We start from the raw sequence: 26,539 nt of genomic DNA, 5'->3' as shown, positions 1-26,539 counted from the left end.
AGAATGGCTGCTTGAAATCACTCATTACATCTGTGTTCTACGAGAGGAAGGGGGGACAAGAATGTACCTTTTCACTATTAAATAGACTTGCTAAAGCTCCATGTCACTTCCACCCACACTTATTGGCCAGTCCTTGGTTACCGCCTGCACGCTGTGTCGTTTGGCTAGACATGCTGGGCCCCCAAGTGAATTCAGGGTCGTCTTCCCAAGTATGAGTATTGCATCAGACAGCTCACTAGCTCTACCACAGACTTAATAAGAGGAGGATTCCCAGTCCTAGAAAAGAACCCACTGAACTGCACCATGTTCCCTGTCGGCATCCTCTTGTTTTGTTTTGTTGTTGTTGTTGTTCTGGGTTTTTTTAAATATATTTTCCTTAGAACTGTTAGCTGACACCCTCTCCCCGACCCTTTCCTTCTGATGGTGCCATAGATATTTCCCCTCTCTCTAATTTGTGTGTCCTTATTTATCGTCCTCCTCTATTTCTTTCGTGCCTCCCTATCTCCAAGACTTAAGAAGAAAAAAAAGGAACCCCGAATTTAGTACTGCGTACCAAGCAAGGTTGCCCGTTTGTGAGTTCTCACTGCTGACCACAGTCGGTAGAAGCTTTGAACGAGAATTGACAGAAGAGTGATAGAGCACAGTAAGGACTTCCCAAAAGGAAGCTGGTGGGCAGTTTAGTGATCATCATGTGGTAGCAGTGTCCCAAAGAGGTAGGTAGGCTGGAGCTGCTGCCCGAGAATTTGCAGCCCTGTAGCGGGAGGTTGGGGCGAGCCAGTCCTCTAGCCATCCTTCAGGGCCCCTGCTGTGATGACCAGACGGCCGCGTCCTCTCAGTGGCTTTGGTAATAGTGATAAGAACAGTTCTTTGTTGCAGCACACGGAGCAGTCATTCTGGGAGGGAATGATCCACTCATTGGTAAAACGAACAGTGAACGTCTCGCAGATGCCGTGTTAGGCTCCGAGATGACAGGAGGGAGAGCCATATGGTCTTGTCCTCAAGGACTTCATGGGCTATTTAGGAAGAAACGGCCATATCCAGTAAACCAGTTTGTTAGGATAGCTTCTCCGTTTATCTCAGCTCAAAGCTTGAGGGAACTTGATCCTCCCTAAAGAAGTCTTTAGAGAGGAGGGCATGTGAGCTGGACCCGGAAAGTTGAGTAGGAGTTCAGCAAGGAAAGAGGTGGCCACGGGCCTTCGTGGGCAGGCGAAGGAGAAGTCGGGGAGAAGCGCCAGCCCCTGGCAGCGTGCAGCCTGCTGGTTGCTCTGTGACTTCACACGACTGCAACATAGTTTCTTCAGTACAGAGACTACAGATGCGCTTGGAGAGGTAGCAGCGACCATATTTTTTAAAACAATCTATAGAGCAGGCTAAGGAATTCAGAATAGTGTCCTGCCAAGGTCCTTAATCAGGGCAATTATATTTTAAAATCAAATCTGTATCTCACAGATACCTTGATAATGACATTATGGGAGATGGATTGGACGGAGACAAGAGTTCAAAAGAAGATAAATTAGAAAGTATTATAAATTCTCTTTCCTGTCCTTCTGCTGTCAGAAGTCTACACACAGGGTGCTGTCGCTCCCATAAATAGCTTCTCAGCATAATGAATGCGATCTGTTCTACATCCAGTCATTTACTTTTTTTAAAATATAAAATGATTATAAAAATACTACTTCAGACACCTGTCGCTGCCATAAACAGGCCCGTCTTGCAGATCGTGTCATCTACTAATGGAGGCTTGGTTTCCGTTGCTCTTCGTGTTTCCCTGCAGATACCCACGCCACCCCGAGGCTAGTAACGGGGTGACCGAGTGTTACCCAGATAATCCCGTTGCGGCGCTGTGGGTACAGGCTCACCAGGAAGCAGTGATTTGCTATATTATAAGAAAAGGGGGAGAAGCAGAGAGGAAGCCGGGCGTGGAAGGAGGAAGGATGGAGAGGGAAACTAGAAGTGCTCTGTGGACTCCCAAGTGCTAAACATAGGTGCGGAATTACTATTGTGTAGGCAGAGGCAGGCTCGGAAGTCAAAACCAAGTAAGTTTGGACCTTGGTACAAGATCAAGGTCTAAATTATATGTAAATAGGCATATATTTATTCATACATACTCTGGATCCAAAGGAAATACACTAAATTTTACTTAAAGTGGGAGTAGAGGTGGAGGCTGGGTTTTTAGGGTGCTCCTGTGTATAACAACCCAGAGGACCCTGGAAAGACTGAGTCAGGGACAAACAAGTCACAGAAACCCCAGGGCACGGGAGGTGGATGACCTACAGCAGAGGAAGGATGCACAGTTGAAATACTTAAAAATTAACACAGTAATGAATATTTCTGTTTGCCTGTCTTATAAGCAGACTGTTTATCGGCAAGGCCGAAGCCCCTGTGAGGGCCGCTGGGTTCTAGCATCTCTCCCTGCACCACCTGTAAGCTCTGCCAACCGTTTGCTGTGTCTCCTCGGAGAAGACTCGGTGGGGAGGAATCTGCCGTTGGTAGGATGAGTTGGAAACGAGACCCAGTGCGAGACTGGTGGGAATCCCCATTGCCCTGCAGAAGGCGTGACTCACACCGACACTTTACACTTGACTGAAAACGCATCTGAAGCCCAACTAGTTGGTGGAGAGGAGAGGCGTGAGCTCGTCCCCTTGCTCGTTGCAAGATGACTTCCGGGCCGGTCATCCTCCCATTCACCGGGTCTTGTTTCCTCCTTTACTGGGAGGCTTTCTCGTTCCATCTTTTCAGGGACGGGCTGTGTGTATTATACCATCTGTCATTTGTCAGGAAATACACAAGTGAGAAGCACCCATTCAGTCTCATTCACAGAACCTTTACCCCGGGCTATTAATAACAGAGGGTTCTCCTATAAGTGAATTGCAAAAGAAAAATCACAGATGCTGTGTGTTTAAGCAAATACTCATTATTTCCTGGGAAATGTGCCCAGTTGAAAATAAACTCCAGGCCAGAAAATTAAAATCTGTGATCCAGATAAATGAAATCAACGAGTAGTGCCCTGAAATGACCATGAAAAGATTCTCCACATCTTGTTGGGAAAAGAAATAGGTCTCAACCACCCCACCCCCCGCCGCCCCCAAATCCATTAGGTTAGGGCTCCTGATAGATGGGCCACAGTGTACGCACTCCTACTACCAAGATGTCTTGAGTGGTTTTGCCGTTTGAGGCCTGAAGCCCGGGCTTGCTCACCCTGCCCATGCCAAGCACAAAAAAGAAGAACAAGCTGTTAGAGTAGAAGACAATCTGAGAAAGGGCGAGATTAGAGAGTGTCTCTGTCTAATCCTGATTTCTATTTCGTAAGCTTAGTTGATTGAACTATGTACGTTCATCTTTTGTACTTCTACCTATCTACCCAAATTCTATTTGCAGGGTCTAGAAGCTGTTAAATTTATTTTCTGTTGGCCTTTGCCAGGGTCCCATTAGAGATGATCCTATGTTGTTCCACGTTGTTATGTCTTAAAGAAATAGCTTATTCTGGTCACTATATCACAGTTAAAGACACTGTTTCAGTAGTCTGGAGTGAGACAGAACAGATTTCTGTCCACGTGTGTGACCAATGTAGGGGTATTTAAGTGAAGGCAAAGAAGTAAGTCTAATAATCTAAAATATAAGCTTTCAGAATACTTACATTAAGAGATGGACTTTTGTTCACCTCCACGGGACTAAGGAGCTAGGGTGAGATCAGAGTGTCAGATTATACTGGTAATCTAACCCCCTGGAGGGTGGTCTCACCTGAGAACAAATGAGATACCCACAGCAATGACCTTCTTTTCATAGTGAATCTAAGAAACAGCAGAGGAGCACAGAGTAAAATGTCAAATGCAGGGACTATGATCTAATGCCTGACAGGCTGGGCTGTGTACGCAGGGTCCTGTGGGGCCAGCAAGGGACGGAGGGGAAGCAGGCAGCGGAGGCCGGGTGGGCGGGGGAAGCGTGCCCGGGCCCATCTCCCTTTGGCACCCACGGCCCTTCTTCCTCCCTTGAATAGGCTGTGGGTCCAGCCGCCGTCGGACTTCCGAGACTGGCCCCGGGGCCAGGGGTGGGAGCGCCGAGGCAGGCCAGAGCTCGTCTTGTGGTCCCCCCCGGACTGGGCCTCTGCCGCTCTGCGGGTTGTTGTCAGCTGTCCCGGAAATCTTCAGTCCAGAGGAAGACGGGCCTCCTGGGGTGCGCGGATTGGTTTGGCGCTGCCCTGAGCATGGTGGATCCTGTGGAGCTCCAGTCACGCGCCTGCTCGGGCCTCTCTTCGTGTAATAAGTGCCCACTGAGCCCCTGCTGTGCAGCAGGCACTGTTCCAGGTGCTGGGGGTGCAGTGATGACACGGTGAGAGGCTCTCCTTTAAGGACGCCACGTGGGAGTGGAGGGGCCAAATAATAAAATGAGGGTGTCGATACACAGAGAGGTGATGCCGTGGGAAGGAGGATGGGGGTGCTGGGGGCCTGGGCTGCCGACACAGGCCCACTGGGAAGGGGAGTGGAAGAACAGACTTGGGAGAGGTACACAGATGCTGGGGAGGGAACATTCTGGATGGAGGGGACAGCGACGCTCAGGCAGGAGGGAGGCCGTTGGGTGGAGAGTGGTGACAATTGGGGGAACAGGTAGGACGGAGGATGCAAGAGCCCTGACTGGAAGGATAGCGTTCACGTGGGAAGGACTGTGGGAGCACAAGAGCTGGGGCCTGGGGACGTTGGGGTGCTGCTTAGCTCTTCAGGTGGAGGCGACCCGTGGGCAGGATGGTGTGTGTTTGACATTCAGGGGCAGGGACGTGGCTGTTGACAGAAGCGTGGGCTCCGCCACCATCTGGGTGTTAGGTCAGTCCTGGGGTGCTGCGGCACCATGACTAGGGCGGAGCCCGAGCGGCTCACCTGGACCCCGGGGCCGAGATGGAGAGGCACACCAGGACCCCAAGGCGGAGACGGGGTGGAGGGGGCGCGGAAGGGCGGCCGGGGCCGTGGGCTGAGCAGAGTGTTCCTGGGGTGGGGGGGTCACGACTGCGTCGGTCTGGGTCCGCGGCCCCGGGGAGGCTGCCTGCTGCCTGCAGAAGCCTGGCTCAGCGGTGCGCTGGTGTCTGTGCTCTGAGGGCGGCAGGAGGATGAGGCACTCCCCAGCTCCTGCTGCGGCTCATCATGGGGTGCGGAGGCGGCTCCCCAACACTCAGTTGGGCTGCTGCGTGCCAGGGACAGGGGGCAGCATGCCTGCTTCCGACGGGCCGCCCCCACCCTGTACCTGGGCTGCCTCCCTGTCCCCAGAGCACCCGGCCCCACCCGCCCCCACCCTGCACCTGTGCTGCCTCCCGGTCGGAGCACCCTGCCCACCCCACCTGTGCCAACTCCAGGAGCCAGTTTCCCTTTCCTTCCTCATCCGCTGCGCTCCCCCCCCCCCCCCCCCCCCCCCCCCCCCGCCCCGCCGCCCGGTTGACTCCTCTGGTCCTTCACGTCTCCCCTGCAGCTTCGCTTTCCTCCCCCTCCCTGGTCCTGCGCAGGCCAGGCCTGTAGTAGAGGCGCCGTCCCTGCCAGCCCTCCACCCCACACCCCCGCACACAGTTCTCTGGGTCAGTCACCCCCCAGACCATGCGCTCCACGATGCCGGAGACTTGTCCTCAGCAGCTCCCCGATGCCAATGCTGTGCAGCACCATGCACTGGGTACTAGGTTCCTGATGTGCTTAGTGGGGAATGAGGGAACCGTGGGCTCCTTCACTTCAGGCTCCTTTGCAGGTGTCCTTTGTGTACAGCTCACAGCGGCTTGGAATAAGTCTGAGGAGGAGAAGGAGGAGGAGGAGTGCCCGCTCGTTTTAGCCCAGTAGGTAGGCGGGTACAGTCAGGGGCCAGAGCCATCCCTCCGCCTTCCTCCTGGGGCTCTGAGAGGAGGGCAAGCCTGGGATCCGTGGTCCCTAGCAGCATGCCGCCCCCCGCGCCTCATGCTCTTTACGTGGGACCATTTCTAGACCTGGTTACGGTGAATTTATTTAATAAAGTGAAATTCGTTCAAGTCTATAGATGGATCCTCAGTCTCTAAATGTTTCAGTGGTACCATGATCTTATGAAAAAGCCCCCTGTGATCGATAAATATCACTGAAGTTTGGATTTTTAATATACATTTTATATTCATTTAAAATTGCTTTTTAAAAAGCGAAGCATATTTTGGTAATTCTAAGACCATTTAGCAAGATTATTCTGTTGGAGACTGGAGTATGAAGCGTGCTGGGGGCTCTGTACAGTTAGTGGTAATGAGCAACAGGCAGGAGAAGGTATGTTCAGGAAGTGGCACAAAGTGGACCTCCTTAGGAGACAGCCAGAAAAATCAATAAGGGATTCTTGACTATTTTAGAAAAGATGATTCTAAATTATTTTAAATACCTGTTTAAAACTGGATCACACCTTGAAATGGTTTTCTCCCCTGCTTCAGTTTGTTTGTCCATTTGTTTGTTCTGGCAATGAAGTGAGAACAGATGGGGAAGACGGGCGGGAGTGCTCACAGCATTAAATGTGCACTAGCCGATGTCTTTTCTCGAATGAAGTTGGGAGTAATCAACTATTTCTCATCTTAAGAAAATCACAGATTGGAATCCACTGCAAGGACATTTGATACCTAGGAGACTTGTAGTGCTGCTATGCTGGAGCCTGAAATTTATCCTAGAAATTTTGGGCTCTTGGAAAGGCTCCACATACATTACAGAGGATGTCCTGCTGGTCCTCAAGTCAAGGTCATGTCCACTAGCAAGGATTTAAAGGTTTCTGTGAGTGGGATCTGATTGGGTCTAGATGGTTAGTTTGTTTCACCTAAATTTTGTATTATGATTAGTAAATATTATAAATTCCTCTTAAGAGAAACTTATTATGGAGGGCAAGAACATTCCATACTCCTTTTGTCTCAGTTTACGTCCCCAGGGAAAGTTGAGCTTTTCACACTACAACTCTGCCGGTGTTGGAGCCCAGTAATGCCTTACAAGGAACTGAATTGCCCCCGGGGGTAAAGGTGGCACCCCGTGCTGTGGAGGGAGGTCAGATATGGCCACATCAGGTAGGAATCCCAGGTGCCCCATAGAGTGGATTCAGAAAGAATTTTGTTCTGTGGCGTTCACTTCATTTCAGGCCTCAGCCTGGGAGCCATAGCGAATCCAGAAAGAGCACCTGCCTCTGCGCGGGGTCCTAAGCCCTGGAGAGCCGGGGCCAGCAGGACAGGGCCCACGGGCAGTCCGCGTAGCGGGCCCTTCAGGAGCAGTGGGCTGTGGACGCCGAGTGCCCTGACGGTCCCTCACTGGTACCACAGCAGCTAACAGCTTCCGGCTCGAAGTAAACTTGGAAGTAGCTAATCTAATCCTCTTAGATTTTAGAGGTTAAAAACAAGTCCCAGAAAACGCGAAGACTCTCGCCGACTATTTCTGTATGTTTAAACGTCAGCGTGGGACTTGCCAGCACTTCGCTGAGCGGGGAAGGCCCATCGCACTGGCTGTGCGTGCCCTGACCTGGCAGCCGCCCTCCGGGTGCAGCCCAGCCGAGATCCCTCTGAGCTGTGAGGAGCGAAGCCTTGGCAAGTGGGAGTCGGTGGTGGGGCCCGAAGGACCTGAGTCGGGCTACGGATTGCCCTGGAGAAGGAAGGCTCACTTGCCAAGAGTGAATGGTGTTGGCAGTGAGCTTGCATTTCTCTTAATTATGTTAATTAAATCCTAAGAGGAAAAATTTCTAGGAATAATGTGCCTGGAGATGAGAAGAACTTCTTGGCCCCAGATACCAGTCTTTAGAGGCTGCATCTTGCAGCAGTGCTGCTCGGAGCGCTGCGTTGCACACTCTCACTGGACTCATTGGTTGCACACACCAAGAGTCGTGTGGACTCTGCAGCTCGTGTATTTTATGTCACACAATTTCTGCAGGGAACAGAGTATCCTGATTGCATAAGGACGGGGGCGGGGGGGGGCTCGTACGGGAAGACATTGGTGGAAAATCCACTGTGTGCCTTCTTCTGAGTCCGACCCGAAGCCGCAGGAGGTGGCTGGTGGCTTCCCTCCGGAGCTCTCTGACAGCCTGCACTGAGTGTGACCTTCCAGCCCGCAGCAGGGCATCCAGCTGGGAGGGGGCTACGGGCCCACCCCCAGGGGCGCTCGCCGGTCAGCTCCTTCCTCAGGGACCCAGGACAGCTCCAGCACCTTTGTGCGAAGTGGAAAAAGGCCACTCAGGCTCTAGGGCTGAGCCTTGTTTGTGCGTGGATCATGAAGCTCTCGCTCCTTCCCTCTTTCTTCCTTGTTAGTTAAACAAGTAACCCCTCCGGTTGTCGGAGCCAGGTGCCGTCCGTGTCCGCAGCTCCAGCATAAGACCCGGAGGAGACCGCCTCGTGCCGCAGGACAGGCCCCTCGCGTGGCCGGGAGGGCCGCCGGGCGAACGGGAGCAGGCCGGCTGTGCCCCGGGAACACCTGTCCCTTTTCTCAGTCCATGTCCCATGCTGACTGGCAATGGCATCCGCCTGCTGGCCGACACGTGCCCCCTGGGCCCCTGCCTCTTGTCCCCCCGCGTCCCTGGCAGACCAGGGTGTCAGGATAGGTCTCGGGTGTGGTCGCCTGCTGTGCTGACCGGCTCTGCCTGCCTGCGTCCGAGTCCCCCTGGGAGGAAGGCCGGACCCTCACAACACACATGGCTCCATCTGATGATCGATGTTCCCTTGGGGACCGTGCAAGCCGCTAGCTGTACCGCTCTGCACCTCCAACACAGACACACTAGTTTCCCCCACGAAAACAGGCGTAAGAGTTCATAGTCTCATCCTTGGGTTTGGGGGGACAAAATTTGTTCCACAGCTGTTCCGAACTTACTGTTAATTTTTTACATGTTGCTTGTTACTGAGATGTAAATGTTAAATTTAGTGTCTGACTTAACATGATGTTCATTCTTTCCGCAGCACCCGAAATCCTTAGAGGCTGTGCCTACGGACCTGAGGTGGACATGTGGTCCGTGGGAATAATCACCTACATCTTGTAAGTGGAGAAGGCGAGGTCCGTTCGTCCTTCCTGTGCAGTGCCGTTCCTCACGTGGCTGTAGTCCTTGTGAAAAGCGAGATCACCCTTTGACTTCTGTGATTTTCTACGACATACTAAATGTCAGACTTTTCTGAAAATAAGCATTGCTTTTAATTCTCTGATTTTCTTGAAGCCGGACCCTTCATCCAGGGCTCTCTGTGCGTCCTTGTGCAGCGTGTGCCAGGCTCAGGGGGCGCGTGCCCTGCTCGCTGCTAGTGAAGCGGGAGAATGAGGTTCTTGGGGATGGAATCCCACGGACCCGGGAGAGCAAGGGAAGGGACGAAGTTTGCTCAGCAAGGAGCCGGGAGCGAGGGGCCCCCAGGGTGGCCACCGGGGCCCGAGGGCCGGACCTGTGCTGCGGGGCAGCCGGGAGCCCCAGCGTGTCCGCACCGCGCTGCTGCCAGCACTGAGCAAGGCCTGGTGACCACCCCCCCACCGTCAATGGGGACTTCCCTGTAGGACGTCAGGAGCAGCTGTAGAAATGAGACGCCCCTCTGGCGCCTGGGTTGGGAAGGTCTGCTTCCCTCCTGTCTCCTCGTTCTTGGGGTTTTTGCAAGTTGCCTCCGTGCCCCCGCCCCCGGCCTGCTGTCCCTCACTCTGGCTTGCGGCCGCAGTGTCCGTGATGCAGGTTGGCCTTCGGTGCTGTCTCTGCCCCTTAGCCCTGTGACGACCTTGACTTCCATGTCCTGAACTTAGAGGAACCTCTGCTCCGGTAGAAAGAGGATGGGCCACGCCCCTGGTTGTCTGGTGTCCCCACCTCCGGGCCGCTGTCTACTAAGGGGTGATGGACTTGCCTGGAGCACAAGGGATGAAAGCGACGGGGGATTCTGGGAACACGGCCCGAGAGCAGCCCCGGGAGGGAGAGCAGTGAGTCTCGGAGCTGGATTCAGAACGAGTAGGTCTGGGTGCCACTTGGCCGTGGGCGTCTGTAGAGGACCGTGCAGGGCCAGGCCGCCGTCAGCAGCACCGCGTGTCTGTTGTGGCTCCGGAGGCCGCAGTGTGGGGTCAGGAGCTGGGAGGTCCCATCGTGGAGACAGGCCCGCACGGCGAGGGGGAGCGTGAGCGCTCGTGTCTCCCCCTAAGGACGCCAGTCCCACCTGGTGGGAGCACCCCGACCCCTAGGGCCCTCGGGCAGGGGCTTCCCATCCTAGGAGTTGTGGGTCGCACGGTTCAGTCCGTCCACAGAGCTTGGGGGGCTTAACAGTGATCTTAGCGCAGCGTCTAGGTAAGAAGGGCTAGAGGGGCCTCGGGCACCCCGACACCTGAGCGAACTCTGGGGTCAGCCGGGCGTGCTCCGCCTTCCGCAGCTGACAGGGGTCGACATGCAGCCCTGGAGGTGGCCACGGGCCGCTGTGCACGTCCAGACGGTTCCAGCGCTGGGTTCCCTGTCCATCCAGACGCCAAGCCTTGAGCAGCCTTCGGAGAGGGAGGCTCTTCCTATGGAAGTGCGGAGCCGGCAGGGAACGTGTCTGCCGTGGTAGGGGCTTGCTTCGTGACCCGAGTCCCGGGCGGCGGCCGTGCGGTGGGGCGGGTGGGGCGGCAGGGCACAGTCGGGGTGTCCCCCCAGACACGGGCTGGCGGGGCAGGCGGGTGCAGGTGGAGGACACCGAGCACTCCGAGGGGGGCGAGCAGGCCGCTCACGGTCCCTCTGAGGCCTGAGAAATGAACGGGGCTCCCGGCGGCGCCGTCGGGCACGCATCCAACTCTTGACCTCAGCGAAGGTCCTGGTGTCCGGGCCGTGAGTCCAGGCCCATGTTGGCCCCGCCGGGCGTGGAGCCTACCTGGAGAGAGGCGGGTCAGGGTCCATCCGTGGTGCACCTCAGGTCGTCAACCACCACTGTGGCTTCCGAGTACATGGGAGCTCCCCGTGCGAACGCGTCCCCGGCGTTCGTGCTGCTCTGTGGTCGGCAGTACGCGGTGCTGTCCGCGGGGTGAGGCTCCGGGACGCGTCTGCCGCACTCTCGTGGGAAGCTCCACGTGCCCTGACCTTGCGCCCTGACCTTGTGCCCTGACCGCCTATTCCTGAGAACACTAGGACGAAAACCAGGGCCGCTCTGTTACTTCTCACAGAATTCTGGTCCCTGTACCTTCTACTCCTCAATCCTTTGTACGCCGGACAGAGCGGCCACTGCGAGGCTCGGGTCAGCGTCACATCAGGTAACCTCACTCGGACGCTTCCGCTCCCAGCAGCACAGCTGGCCCCGTGGCTGGGGCCCCGGTGCATTCTCAGCCCAGGCCTGAGGCCCTGCCACCCCCGACAGCCGTGGTCGCCACCGCAGCGCTTCCGTTCCTGCAGGCGTCTTGCACAGTGTGCGCGTGTGCATGTCGCTCTGGCACGTTTCTTCTGCTTGGGCATCTCTGCTGACGTGACGTGGGCTCCTTACTCCTGTCACCAGCACAGACTGACAGGCGCGTCTGAGAGCTGGGAGGGGCAGCTGGGTCTGTGCCTGCTCAGCTGCCACCGTTCCTTCTAGATTTCCAGAAGGGGAAGCACCAGGGTCTCTTGAGCCAGGTGGGGCGGGTGGGCCAGTCTCTCCATGACCGGGCGGGTGACCGGGCGGCGCTGGGCTGTCACGTTCTCACGTGGTGGACGGCGCACGGGGGCCCTGTGCCCGCGGGAGCAGGACCTGGCCGCCACAGGGCGGGGGGAGCTCCACGGTGTTGAGGACACACGGACTGTCCCCACAGGACGTCCCCGAGCAAGGGACACAGAAGCTGCTCGGGTGGGAACCCGCAGGTCAGCGTTGCCCTCAAACAGGGAGGTCCCAGGAAGCATGTCTGACGCGCATTGTCCCCCGTCGTTTGCACAGAGTGGCACCTGCCGCGGTTGGGGCGCCATCGTAGTGTCCCCAACGTCTCCAAGCCCGTCCCCGCCCGTAAACATGGGAGGCGTGGCGCCCAGGCTGGCCGCTGCGTCCCTCGGGGTGCCCCCCACGCCTGCTGCCACCCCGCAGGAGCCTGACAGGGTCGCTACGGGTGTCGTGCGCCGGCCCGGCGGGGACGTGGCTCCTCTGTCCTGTGTGCCCCTGAAAGGCCCTTCGCTCACAAGACTCTCCCTTCCCGACTGTCCTCTGACGTCCGGGGCGGGGGGGCTCTCCCAGTGGACCCCCTCTGGGGGCGCCTCGGGAGCGGGGCTGTGGCAGTGCCCTCTCGCTGCTCCCTGGTCCTCGGCCTTGCCCCGGGCGCCGTCCTGACGTTGGGAGAAGCTCTCCGGACCCTCAGGTCGGTGTGGAGCCTGGCGTTGGTTCCGGAGGGCGCGGTCGTGTGCGGGCAGGGGCAGGGGGCCAGGGCAGGGGGCAGGAGGCAGCGGGCCGGGGCACGGGGGCAGGGGGCCGCACCAGGGCGGCTGCGCCGTGGGCCGAGCGGCCTGGACGTGGGCAAAGGGTGAGTGGGACTTCTGTGGGAGTTTGATGAGATGTGTTCAGGTTCCTAAAGACAGCTTCTCTGTCTTCTGTCCTTCTAGACTCTGTGGATTTGAACCATTTTACGATGAAAGAGGTGATCAGTTCATGTTCAGGAGAATTCTGAATTGCGAATACTACTTTATCTCCCCCTGGTGGGATGAAGTGTCCCTAAATGCCAAGGACCTGGTAAGTGCGACCACGGCAAAGCCCAGTCGAGTCTTCACGTTGATTTTTTACTGATTAAGGGGCAGCAGCATCCTTTCCCAGTCCGCCCCCCTTGATGATCGTCATCCGTGAGGCCCCGCCTGCGTATGCCCACAGATCCATCTTCCTCGTAGGTCATAGGTCGTGCCGAGCAGGCCTGCCGGCTCCTCGCTCCCACTCCCGACCTGCCACAGGTGCCAGCTTCCCGGACGTGGGCGGGGGCCTTGCTTCTGGCTCGGCCTGCCTGGGTCCCCACACTGGGCTGTGCTCGGCATGAAGCAGCTTGGGGGTTCGCACGGCCCATGTCCCCGTGACGGCACCAGCGCCCTGGCCTCAGGCCTCCCAGCCGAGCTCGCCGACGGGTCACTCGTGGGCTTGTCCCTGTTCTCACTGCTTCCCACCTGAGCTAAGGGTGATGCCCGCCAGCACAAAGGAGCCGGCCCGGCTGTAGGGTGAAGGGCAGCCCCAGGTGAGGAGCTGCCCCCCGACGGCCGGCTCACCCTGCACGGGAGCCTGGGGAGGTGTCCTGCTGTGCAGGCCCACAGCGGCCGCGTGTGAGGGTCCAGCCCAGCCCAGCCCGCGCCACCACACGTTTCTGGCCCCATCGAAGCCCCAGGACATGGCTACTCCTGGGACGCTGAGGCCTCCTGCCAGCTCCTCCCTCCAGGTGGCCCCACGCCCCAACATCTCCTGACTCTGTTTACTTCTCCGCCCCCCCCCCGCCCCCTGCCCGTGCCCTGTCCTCCCCTGACCCCTGACACCCCGTCCTCCCCTGCCCCCTGAACCCCCCTCCTCCCCTGCTCCCTGCCCCCATCCTCCCCTGACTCCTGCCCCCCTTCCTCCCCCACTCCACTACCATCTCCCTCCCTTCCTCCCCCTTTCTACCCCCTTCTCCTTCCTCCCACCCCCCTCCCCCATCTCTCTCCTCCTGGACCTGCGTGGACCCGAGGCCCCTTTCCCATACCTCGAGCTGTGACCCAGGGCCTGTTTTCTGGGATGACGAGGGCCTTCTGTAGGTTTGGGGGACGGGGGCCTGGGCAGGCTCAGCAACCACCGCCGGCTTACCCCAGCCGTCCTGTCACTCCTTCCATTTCCATCACTAACAAACGTCAAGCGGCAGGAAGGCGCCCTGGGCGGTGCACCTGCTCCGATCATCGATCACCACAGGGTCAGGGCTCACAGGGGCCTGGCCTTGCTGCTGGCGGCTGGCAGGGGGACGCACCGGGAGGGGCAGGAGGGCTGGGGACGCGGAGCGTGTGTGCCCGGTGCTGTCCTAGGCACTGGGCGCGGCCCGAGGCAGTGAGGACCGCGTCCGGGTGATGGCTGGAGGGCCGTGGCCCCAGTGCCAGGCAGTACCCGCCCCCCACAGCCTGGTGTCCGCGGCAGCAGGGCTCTCTGGCTGCTTCCCGCCCTCGCTTCCCAGGGACAGCCTGCAAGGGACTGCGCGGTTCTGCAGCCCCCGCCACGCCCCTGGCAGGGGATTCACAGGGACTCAGAGTGGAGGTGACACCGAGGGAAGAGGGTGTCCCAGCCCTGCAGGGTGTGCGCAGGCTCGGGCTCCAAGTCAGCCTGCAACCAGGGTCATGACCGGGGGAGCATTTGTGAGGAGGGCCTGCCGGGGCCCAGGCCAGGAGACTCGCTGCTCCCCTGGCGGTTCAGCCTCTGCTCACCCTGGGGGCAACCTCCCCCACGGGCTAGATTCGGTCCTTCGAATGGCACGCCCTAAACCGCTGACGCTTTATAGGCTTGTACGCCAGCACTTGGCCTATTGCTTCAAAACCATCAAGGTACCAGAAGGAATTGTAGCATAGAAGGTGGGATGAGCGTCAAGACATGGTCCTGCCGTTTGCGTGATGAGAGCACCGTGATTCCATCGCCATTGACTTGGCCCCGAGGTCCTGGGTTCTAGGTGGTGCGCGGGGCCGCCGCCACCACTCAGCACCACTCATGCTGGTCCCACTCCACAGCACGTGCGCCGCGCAGGCCACCACCTGCCCCTTGAGCTCCCTTGGGAAGGGCAGCCGGTGGGCCGCAGGCGCTGCACCGTCTCCCCCGCCACCGCCACCTGACCTGTCCTTACCGTGACCCCGAGGCCTTCAAATTGTTTTTTTAAATGTGTATTTAGTGGCACTTCTAGGAAAACAGAATAAAACCTACAAGTTCACCAACTGAGAGGCAAGCCTGGGTCACTGTAAGATTTCCCCTAAGAAATCTATGGTTCTTGATCATTTCAGGTCAGAAAATTAATTGTTTTGGATCCTAAGAAACGGCTGACCACCTTCCAAGCTCTCCAGCACCCATGGGTCACAGGCAAAGCAGCCAACTTTGTGCACATGGATACAGCCCAAAAGAAGCTCCAGGAATTCAATGCCCGGCGCAAACTTAAGGTAAGATACGTTTTGTTTTGCTCTGTTTCTTTTTTAATCTCTTGAACTGTTAAAGATAATTCCACTATTCTTCATCTAATACTATTTATCTCTTATGGAACCAGTGAAAATCCTGCTTTGAAATCCCAACAATACTGGTGTAAAGCACTGACGCTCATGTGATTCTCTCATAAGAATTCATTGTTAATAAAGGGAAATGAGTGATGTTGAGATTTATTCACCAAATATATTGTCCCTGCTTCTCATTTAATTAAGACTGAACTGCTTGATGAACATCGTTCAGGAAACATACTTATTCAGAAAGTTGCCTTCTTTCTGAATATGTGAAAATTGGGAAACTTTGTAAAAAAAACCTATATTTTGTAATATAAATAAATCCCCATACTTGATAAAAATTAAAATACAACTAATGTTTGAACAATGCTGGGGTTACGGGCACCACTGATTCCTCTATAACTTTTGGTCTATAACTTTTGACCCCCTCCAAAATGTAATCCCTGACGACCTACTGTTGACTGGAAGCCATACCGATAGCAATCGATTAACACGTGTTTTGTATGTTATATGTATTATGTGCTGTTTTCTTACAATAATATCCGACATTTTCTTAATGTTTTGGTTATTTCTAGGCTGCACACTTTGTGAGTTTTTTTAAATTGTTACAAATCTCCAAAAAATTTTTCAATGTATCTGTTGAAAAAAATCTGCTTGTAGGTAGACCCTTGCAATCAAACCTATGCTGTTCAAGGGTCGGCTATAATTCACATGATGGAGAAAATTATCCAAAATCATATTTTTTTATGGAGTATATATGGAATATCTATTTCATGCCTTTCTCTTACTTAATGGTGTTTAGGACTGACTACATCTTCAGAGGATTTCAGAGAATAGCTGAGGGTCAAAATACTGTTCTGTCTAGCCATCACTTACAGGCTGGTAAAGGCTAAAGAATAAATAAACCTTAAGGGTTGTGTGGTATTTGAAATACCGTGGATTAGGTAAACTTGACTTACCCCTTCTCAAACAAACTTGACTGTGGAACTCTTTTTGTTCCATGAAACAAAGACTTTGGGAAACAAAGTCCAAAATACTTGAAAACAGATAATCCAGGAGCAGACACATCTACCTGAGCTTTCGCTTGTCCAGATAACTAAATACACTAGCTTGAGATCAAAGAGATGTTGCTGTTCATTCTCCGAACAAGTTTCATTAAGTCATCTTGGAATATATTTGGAATCCATAAAATAAATGAAACAAACTCCCTAAATGCAAAGCTGAGATTGAGCTCTGATTCAGGATTTTTTTTTAAAAAAAGATTTTATTTATTCCTGAGAGACACAGGGAGAGAAGCAGAGACATAGGCAGAGGGAGAAGCAGGCTCCCTGCGGGGATCCTGATGTGGGACTCGATCCTGGGACTCCGGGGTCATGCCCTCGGCCCAAGGCAGATGCTCAACCGCCGAGCCCTCCAGGCGTCCCTGATTCAGGATTTTCAAGTACTACCTAACACTTTTGTATTTCCAATCAGGCGGCAGTGAAGGCCGTGGTGGCCTCTTCCCGGCTGGGAAGCGCCAGCAGCAGCCACGGCAGCATCCAGGAGAGCCAGAAGGCCAGCCAGGAGCCATCTCCCACCCAGGATGGCAGTGAAAATGTTAAAGCTATTTCGGAAGGAGAGAAAGTTCAAGGAGGTGGGGCCCACGTGGCAGTCGAGGGGGCAGAGGCTGAGCTGATGAAGGTACAGGCCGCAGGGAACGTTGAAGATGCTGATGGAAATGCTGCCAAGGCCACCAACATGGTGCCCAAAGCACTAGAGGATGAGATGAAGGTGGCTGACGCAGAAATAGAGGAGGGCTTAGTGGAGGAGAAGCTGAAGAGCGTGGAGGGAGCAGCGGCCCCCAAAGAAGGGCAAGAAAACCCAGCTCTGGGATTTGGAGCTCCGCAGAATGATGTGATCCTGCCAGAGTACTGATGTGGCTTCTTTCCGATCTGGAAGCCAAATTCTGGCACTTTATGCATTTTGTCCTTCAGCAAGGAAGGTGTGGAAGCATGAGAAGCACTATAGTGATTCTGTTTTTTGAGGTGCAGAAAAAAAATACATTATCTATCAGTTGGTAATCCTAATTTCATGCATGTGATTGCTTTATGAAAAAATAGTGTCTTGTATGGTATGTAATGGATACCTCATGCCGAGGAGTTAAATTTGAAATTGCAAGTAAGTGCAATGTAACTTTTAAATACATACATGTTCAGGGACCAGTAGCACAGATTGAAGTAACTAGTAACAAATTGTTTTTGCTTTGAAAACCTAGTCATCATACATCCTTTGGATTTCTTAAGGCAGTGATTCCTTTGCACTCTGGCTCAGCTAATGTTGAGTAGGCTGGAAGACATGTTCGCAGGCATTCGCAACACCGTACTTGTCCATGTGCTCACACTGTCCGATGTGCCCAAACTGTTTACAAGGACATGGTCACAGGCTATAGTTTTATGATACATACAAAAAAAAAAAAAATCCCACATATAATGGTAAGATGTTGAAGCATACTTAAAGGCCATGAAACAAAATGCCCTTAAAGCTTGTCTGGCTAATGCTTCCTTATTTTGTCCTTATTTATACACACAATATTACTAATAACCAAAAATGTTCTACACAAAATCCTGCCATCTTACAGTCCCGGAGAAAGTATTTTACCAACTTCTGCTGAGGGAGGTACTCCTTCCTTCCCCGCTAATACAGTTTCTTTCTCACCGACAACACTTAAGGTAGGCTAACACAGTCAAGGGAAGAAAAGGACCTAAGGCCTGGTCTTACACTAACAAAGGTTGACTGCTTCTCATTTTCAGATAAAATTGGATTTCTTTATAAGTTTGTACAACTTTAAAGACCGTGACATTTTTGTGGATAAACTCTACAGTTAGCCAAGTTTCAAATATTTAGAAAAATCTACCCCACACGCTGGTGCCAAAATGTCTGAGTGAGAATAATATTCCATATAAGATCATTCATTATTGGCTTTACTAGATTAAGGAAACTTTTGTTTATGAAAGCCCTTTTTTCCTTCAATTGATGGTTATCTCGATCTATTGCTTATGAACTAAAGATATTTCTGAAAATCTGGTATATCTTTTTTTCATACTTGGAATAGAAGTGCCCAAACTTTTCAATGTAGTCTTTAGCTTCCATGCCAAGAAATTTAGGACAGTGCAACGTTTTATTTACCTTAAAAAAAGAAAAGAAAAGAAAGCACTGATTTCAAATCAGACTCATGAGAAGCTGTAACATTAGAACTAATACTTCACTATAATTTTTTTCAAAGTATTTTTCTTTGGTTTTCATATGAACACCTTTTCTTTATAGAAATCACACTTAAATTCCAAGTACGTCATATTTATTTCTAGTTTGAGTTGAACATTTTTATCAAATTATGTATCACATTTTAGGTTTCCTCAGTTTTAAAAGACTATTCTCAAAGACCAAAAGGATGGACAGTAAAAATGACTGTCACATACAAATCCTCATCAAAAAAAGATCTTAAATTCTTTTAGCTCTTCCTCAAAACTATGAAATTGGAAAACGACATTAAACCTCCAGTTCCTGAGGGCTACTGGACCTTGGGAGACAGTCTACTTTCCAAGCACAAATCTTCCTCTACTACGATTCCAGAGAAGAAAACAAGGTAGGACTTCTCCTTGTCCGTAGTTTAGAGGCCTGAGGAGTCAGTCACCGATGTGGACAGAGGAAACCGCCCTGAAGGGCACATCACCTGGCTCAGAAGAAAATTTTTTGTTTTGACTTCTTTTGATGAGCTAGTAGAGAGTACTTACCTCTTCTCCCTTTCTTTCCTTCCCTCTTTATCCTCTCTCAGAATTTCCATGTTAGGATTTGTAAAGGGCTCGCTATTTTTAACCTTTAGGATTGCCTTTTTCACTAAAGCATTAACATTTCCATGTGAGAAGGTCAGTTGCCTGGTGTACTTTTCCTAATGAGACTCAACAGGCATACAGGGCAAGTGCCCCACGTATTGGAAAAGGAAAGAAGAGGGGGAAGTGGGTCTGACTAGAAGTGCTATTAGCTGGCAGATGAGGGTGCGCTGCCCCTCAGGGCACCCCCCATGCCCCGCACACCCCTCCCCATTCCCAGGGCAGACGGCGGCCAGCCTGTCCTGCCTTCACTGGGGCCTGACCTGCGCGGCTGGACGCCCTGTAGCAGAAGATGCAATAGCAGCCCTGCCAGTGCCGGGGCCAACATGTGGTTAGGAATGTACCCACTTAAATGAGTGCACATGCCTCTCCCTCGGTGGTAGTTGAGCGACGGAGGGTAACCTCCTCTCTCTGTGTTTTTACCCTGTAAATTGTACTTTCTAAAACTCAATGAGACTTTTAAATTTTAACTTGTATGTTAAAGAGTAAGTCCTGATAATGCCTAAATAGTGACCAACTTTGTCATTTCGATGGAAAACAAGTCTGACTTTCACAAAAATTGGGTCATTTCAGCCAAGTGATTCAATCTACGATTTCACAGAAATACAGCCTTAGTTAGGATCATTAGGTTAACATTTTTGAAAGAAGAGCAAACATTTATCTTGCTTCTTAAAATGAGATGTTACCTATCTCTGAGATTATTTAGCTAAATAATGGTAGCCTATTGCAGATAGAGCCTTAATTTGACAAACTGTTGTATAATGTTACCTTTAAATAAGACAATATAGTCACAGAGCAAAAAACATTAAGGATATTTCAACACAGAACAATAAATTATGTTTTGCATTTTAGAGCTGACAGTTGTTACATTATTGATTTTTGTTTTTCAGATAAGTTCAGATACAAAGCATAAACTAGACTATTTTACCATGAAGATAGACAATCTTTAATTATTTCACCATTTTAAAAAGTCTAATTGGAATCCCAGTGCTTTTTTTTTTCAGAATATAAGTGCTCATTTGTCCCACAAATACATAAATAAGGTAGAAATTAGAATAATACGATTGTAGAAGTTATCGTCTAGAACAAATGCTGTTGTTCCAATGTATAATCAGTATGAAAACTTAATGAGATATTTTGAATTTTTTATTTTTATATCAAGTTCTCAAAATCAGGAGTACATGTTACACCTTCAGTACATCAAGTGCTCAATGGCCACATGTGACTAGTTGCTAATGTATTGGAACAAAACTAAGTCCTTCTAAAGCAAAATGGCACGTGGATTTCTGTGCTTGGATTTGAGCTGCCTCAGTTTCCCACATGGATGAGCTGGTAGGAGGCCAAAAAGAAAATATTTCCGAAGTGTCATAGACTGAAATAAGTTAAAACTCTTGGCCATATCTGCTTAATCATGTGCTTCAAAGGGATGTTTCCCAACATGACTTAGAGAACAATGCTTTCCTGTGCATTGCAAACTTGTCTGTTGGCTGCAGTCCCTTGATTCCCTCGTTGGGCCCTGGAGTCTCCGGAGTACTCCCAAAAGTCAATAGTATTCTTGTGTATGAAAATTTACTGTGTGCAGACGGTGGGCCCCCATTCTTCAGGAGGGACTGCACATAAAATGTTAATGGGATTTTGTAGGGTTGGACTAATCTGGGCATCATTTTCTTACAGGCTTTCTTTCTACAAATCTACTGAAACGTACTAAATTTGCATGATGAAGATTATATGATGAGGAGAGGATATTCTCAGTAACACCCGAAATGGGGATGACCACTGGCTGGCATTTTTTAGGTTTCCTTAGAACGATTTAATCAACACTGCCATTATACATGGATTCAAAAGACTTAGAATTTTCTTACATACTGCTACTTTAGAATAATCCTCAAGGTTCTATAGCCATTTTTAGTGGCAAACTTGAAAAAGAAAGGAATAGTTTGCCTTTTACTGTGACCTCAATTACATAGTATTTTAAACATTTTGTAATTTAGAATGTCTAGCAACCCCTATTTCCAGTTTCATATGCAAGGTAACTGCTGGTGGGCTGCCTACAGACCGAAGATTTAGAGAGAGCCATTTTGTTTCATAATTCAGTTTTTATTTCACAGAAGCATCTGGTTGCATTTCAAAATGGAAAAAAAGAACTAAAGCCAGAAAAGGCAAAGAATAAAATTAGTAAACCATTTATTCAGTTTTAGGATTGTTCTTGCAAAGCAAATGAAAAAAGAAAAGTCAACGAAGTGAATCAGCATTCGATTTTTCTGGATGAAGGTTGACTCCACATAAAATTGAAATAAATATACTGAGCAGAGTCATTTACATAACTACAACGCCATTATGTAATTTGCTTGTCATTGCGGAGTATTCAGTCTGGTTATGCAGGCCTGCTTTAGGTGGTGCAAAGTTTCCAGACATTTGCCTACATAATAGGGTTTGTAATATCCTTGCAATTACTGTCTATTAGGTCATATTCCAATTTCCTTAATGTTCATCATGGATATGTTCCTGATTAGGGTCGTAAATTGGAGCATTTACTGGTTACATACTGCCTATCGACCAGATTCTGTGTATGTCATCCATGTTTTTTAAAACATTTATGTGCATGTAAACACAATGTTGGTGTAATGATATTCATAACCATGTGATAAGCAGAAATGTACCCAATAATTTTCTATGTTTTTTTCAAAGTCCTTTTCTTCCCCTGGCACAACTCAGGGTGAGTTTCTGGCTCCTTGACGAATATGAGAGAAAAAAAAAAGCCACTGGAGAGAGATCAGCTACCCACCATGGTTACCAAGTTGAGCATTTCCTCTTTCTACATTCCGATCTACTACGGGCCAGTTTTTGTCATTATTCATCCTTTCCGCTATCACCTGAGATCAGATAATACAGTCTCAGCGCACAGAGCCCAACCATTTATACACTTCTCTCGGAGAGCAATAACAAACTTGACTAATTCACGTTGGCTTGTTTAAAATTCCCATTTTCATAAAAGCTTGTGAAATACTCCAAAGGATTTGATTGCATGATTTTAACTTCCTTCAAGCCTCAGTCATTTCCCCTGTCATCTGGCCCAGACGTCCACCTAGAGCTAGATGGAAGCCTTGAATGAGAGCGGCCCATCGGACTCCTTTGCGGGAATCAGACTTCGCTCGCAAGACTCCAGGTGTCTGACCTGGTTGAGCTCAGATGAGCCAAATGGAAAGAAGCCCCTTCCCCTGCTGACTGAAAGTGATGCTGTGTGAATGCTGGGATTCCTGCTATTATTCAGCGATGAGAAAATGGGACTCCACCCGTCACTCTTTCCTGTGTCTTGGTTTGCTACTGCTTGGCCCAGATCAAGGTTTTGTTCCATCCTTCTGCCGTCAGGCTGCCCTCTAGCTTGAGATCCTCTAGAACCCTGGAAGGAGCATCCTGGACTTGTTGGAGGACTGTGGGGCCTGTGGTGGCCCAGAATCTAGTTTGAAACTCTAAACAGCAATGCTAAGACTGTAAAATCATGCTTATTCTTAATAGTAGTTTTCAGCATATTTTGACGATTGACCTGGAAAACCCATGGATATGAAATAGTTTGTATCTGTGTGATCCTTGCTATGACTCATTGTTAAAAATGACAGATATTTAATCTTCAGCCGGTTAAAAATAATACTACTTCTTTTCCACTTAAAAGATTATTTGGGGCACTCAGATATAATAGGCTTCACATTAGAGTTTTTGAAAGCTGCCCCCCCCCCCCCCAGTGGTCTCACTCTGACCATCAGTTGTGGATAAAAATTGACTAGGTTGGTCCTTTCTTTGTCCTTTCCTTGAACCATGCATGGTTGTTCATCTGGTCTGTAAAAGATAAAAGTATGACTATAAATTGGAAACTCCCTGCCTCCTGTTAACCTGACCTATTTTATCAGCTATCATGCTGCGACTCATGGCAGCATAGAGTACAAGTAGCGTATTCATGGGTTCAGATTTTGTTTACATTTTTATCGTCAAGGTTACTGCTTAGGTTAGAAGTTCTGAACAAGGTGTTTCTCTTAGCACACCCTTGGTCTCAGTATTATGCTCACGGTCCTCCCGAAGCCAAGAAAATTATCATGTCCATTAATTAAGTCGTTGGGCCCGAACAATCAGTGTCCTAGTGCATTCCATAGCTGATGGACGTTGCTGTGTTTCCCTTGAAATCTTAAAATGTCTTGTGAGTTCACTGAATTCCTCATGCCCGGTGAGCTAAGGGTGTCTGGCGAAAGGTATTATTGCTAGTACATGAGTTAGAAGCTGTTTATATTTTCTTAATTATCTCTGGTGGTTATGATATGCCTATAAAACGTCTGTGTGCATTTTTTAAAAAGTAATTTCCACATCATCACCCAAGGAAATAAATTTCAATCTCCAAAGAACCATTTTCAGGAATCAGGCCGACTGGGGTCCCCGACCAGGTCAGCAGGGGCCTGCTTTTCTAAATAAAGTTTTTATGAGAACACGACCAGGCTCAGTTATTTGCCTGCTGTCCGGGCGCCTTTGCAGCTGCTCCGACAGACCGGAGACGTTTCAACCGAGACCAAAGCAGGCGGCCCAGCGGGGCCTGGACGACGCGGCGCTGCAGGCAACGGCGAGGCTGGAGCCCGTCCCGTGGCGTCGGGTGCAGCCGCCTCGCTCCGCGGGGCCGCGGGCCTCGGGCTCTCGCTCCGGAGGAAGCCGAGGGGGAGGCGGCGCTGCTGCCGGGCGGCTCCCAGGGCCGAGAGAGATGTGCGGGACGAATGGAGCTGGTTGGGGCGGGGGAGGCATCCGGGGCCGCTTAGAGACCGCAGCCCCTGTCTGAAGTCCGTACCCGGAGCTCCGCCGCCGGCGCCGCTCACCTTCCAAGTCCAGCTTCAGCGGCCTCAGCCCCTCGGACGCTCCCAGGCGCCTCCCGGCGGCGGACTCGTTCTGAAGCCCCGCGGCGCGCGCCCGACGGCAGCAGGTGCCCCGGGGCGGCCAGACGCTGTCGCGGGGCTCGCGGGGCTCGCGGGGCTCGCGGGCGTCGGGGCGCAGGGGCGGACGTGGGCCGGCGCCAGGTACCCGCGGCCTCCTGCCCGCTGTTCCGCCGGGAGCGTGACGGGCGCGTGGAGCGCGTGGGGCGCGGACACGGGGGGCGGCGGCTGGTCCCCTGGAGCCTCCAGTCCGCCGGGGCCGGCGCGGGAACCCCTGAGGCGACGCGGCGGAGCAGGCGCGGCCGCGGGGAGGGGCGGGGCCGAGCGGCGGGGGCGAGGGCGCTGCGGGCGGTCTGGGTCCCGCCGGCGCCCGCGGGCCTCCCCGCGCGCCCTTCCCCCGGGGGCCGGGGCTCCCTCCGCGGGCTCCCGGGTTGCGCCCCGGGCGGAGGCCCCCGACAGGCAGAGCCGCCCGGCAAGTCGCCCGCGTTCGCGCCTAGTCCCCACGGGGAGCGGCCCCCGCGCGGCCGGGGAGGAGCCTGCCGAAGTCCTCGGGCCTCCCGCGCGCCCGACCCCGCACGGAGGCCGCCGCAGCACCGCCCGCAAGTCCCGAGGCGCCGACGGCCGCGGGAGGACCGGAGCATGACCGCAAACCGACACACCGAACACGACCGGCCGAGGCAGGCTGCCTGCAAGCCCCACCACGCCCCGCCACGCCAGGGCAGCGGCCGCCACAGGGAAGCCCGGGGCCGGGCCGCAGCAGGCGACGGCTCGGACCGGCCCCGCGGGAGGGAACAGCGCGCGCTGCCGGCTCCGCAGGCTCCGGGACCAGGGGCCGCGCCTCAGGGCGACCGCGGCGGGGGCCGCGGGAGGGGCGCGACGGGCGAGCGGAGGCGGCGCTGCCGACGCCTGAGGCGAGTCCTCGCGGGGGCCGGGGCACCTCCCGACGCGGGGGACCCGGGGAAGGACCCGCGGCGCGTGGCGGGCAAGGCGGGCAATGCGCTCCTCGGGGGCGCGGCCCTGTCACTCGGGCGCGCTGCGGGCCGGGGCCCCTGTCCTGCTCCGGGGACGCGACGGCCGGCCCCGCCCCGGTGAGTACGGTGGCCGCGGCCCTCCGGCGGGAGGCGGCCCTCACGGGGGGTGGGGGCGGCCCTCGGGGATGGGGGGCAGGGGGAGCGGCCCTCGGGCCCGGCGCGGCCCTCAGGCGGGAGGCGGCCCTGGGGGGTGGGGGGAGCGGCCCTCGGGCCCGGCGCGGCCCTCAGGCTGGGAGCGGCCCTCACGGGGTGGGGGGCGCGGCCGTCAGTCAGAGCCCGACGTGTGGACGGCGGGACGCTCCTCGCCCGCCCGCGCCCCGCCCGCGCCCCGCCCGCGCCCCGCCCGCGCCCCGCCCGCGCCCCGCCCGCGTCCCCGAGCCCCCGCCCTTGGGCCCCGGCGTGGGCGGAGCGGCGTCCCGGCGTCAGGGCGCCCGAGGGCCGCGGCGCAGGCAGGCCCCGGTGCGCAGCCCCCGCGTGAGGGCCGCCGCCTTCTCACCGGGAGACGAAGAACCGGCCCGGGGCTCAGGGCGGGGCGACGGGGGGTGGAGCCGGCTGCCCCCCGCCCCGTCTCCGCCTCTGTCGGCGTCTCTCGTGAATAAGTAAAATCTTTTAAGAAAAACAAAACTGTGGAAGCTCTGGCCCCGCGTCGCTGAGCCGGCGACTCGGATTCCCCGGCCCCTGAGGTGGCGGCCGCCGCGGCCTCAGGTTCAGGGACGGGAGGCCCCGCGGGGCAGGGCGGGCGCGCGGCGGGAGGAGGGGAGGCCGGGCCGGGCCGGGCCGCGCAGCTCGTCAGGGGCCGCGGTGCGCGGCGGAGGAGACGGGGCCGGTGAGCCTCCAGCCACTGACCTTTCTTTTCCCGTTTGTTTCGGGAGGCCGCGGTCCGCGGCGACGGCCACGGTGCCCTGGTGTCGCCGACAAGGGCCCAGGCGTCCCCGGCCGTCCCGGCATCTCAGCACGGACACCCCGCTCGTGCTCGTGCTCGCGCTCGCGCTCGGGGGGCTCCGGGCGGACACCCCGCCTCCAGAGTCACACACGTTCGTAAAACGTGAAGCCCCCCGGCGGCGGCTGAACTGCGGGACGCGACCTTTTACCCCGCTGCACGCGCAAAATCTTTGGAAATGACAACGTGACCAATGTGCTCCGCTCCTTGTCTGCTCCGATCCCACCTCCTCCTCCTCCTAGGACCAAAGGCAAGGGCGGCCGACCCCACAAGGGGTCCTCCGACCCACGTTGCGACGGAAAGCGGGTCCAGCCCCGGCTTCTCCGGGCCGCTCACCTGTCCCCAAGGTGGCCGCGGAAGCGCAAGCACAGCGAGGAGGCCCTCGTACCCGCCCGACACCCGCAAAGGGCTTACCCGGCAGGGCCCGCCCACCTCCACCCGCGACCGTCAGGTGAGAACGTCCTTCCACCCGAGCGTTGACAACATGCTCTTCAGTTAGTGCAGGGCAGGAGCGGGAACAAGAGTATTTTTATTGGGACATGGTCTGACCTGCAGACACCGGCCAGCGTACCCAGCCTCAGGGAGAGTGCCCCGGAGGCACGGCTGGGATTTGCCGTGTCTCTTCAGCGCTCCAGCAGCTCGCGGCCTCCCGGTCCCCGCCATCACTTCTGCCGCGTCCTGTGCTCAACTGGAGGGTCTGTCGGGTTATCAATACACACGGGAACTTCAGAGCATCAC

At 54.0% G+C, this 26,539-nt stretch overlaps 1 protein-coding gene across 5 annotated transcripts in view; it reads left to right on the top strand.

Annotated features, from left to right (window-relative positions):
- Positions 1 to 23,403, top strand: part of CAMK4 (calcium/calmodulin dependent protein kinase IV) — a 279,256-nt gene extending 255,853 nt beyond the window's left edge. For 3 of the 5 annotated variants that reach the window (XM_038532150.1, XM_038532151.1, XM_038532152.1), the window contains 4 exons: positions 8,894 to 8,969; positions 12,475 to 12,601; positions 14,854 to 15,006; positions 16,534 to 23,403. In XM_038532150.1, the coding sequence (XP_038388078.1) occupies positions 8,894 to 8,969; positions 12,475 to 12,601; positions 14,854 to 15,006; positions 16,534 to 16,974 (797 nt within the window). In that variant the 3' untranslated portion in view covers positions 16,975 to 23,403. The remainder of the gene's footprint in view (positions 1 to 8,893; positions 8,970 to 12,474; positions 12,602 to 14,853; positions 15,007 to 16,533) is intronic. The other 2 variants (XR_005356514.1, XR_005356513.1) reach the window with 2 other exon arrangements.
- Positions 23,404 to 26,539: the final 3,136 nt, after the last annotated feature.

The sequence above is a fragment of the Canis lupus genome, chromosome 3 (assembly GCF_011100685.1).
Source record: "Canis lupus familiaris isolate Mischka breed German Shepherd chromosome 3, alternate assembly UU_Cfam_GSD_1.0, whole genome shotgun sequence".
NCBI classification, from domain to species: Eukaryota; Metazoa; Chordata; class Mammalia; order Carnivora; family Canidae; genus Canis; species Canis lupus.
This window is presented reverse-complemented; position numbering and strand designations above follow the sequence as displayed.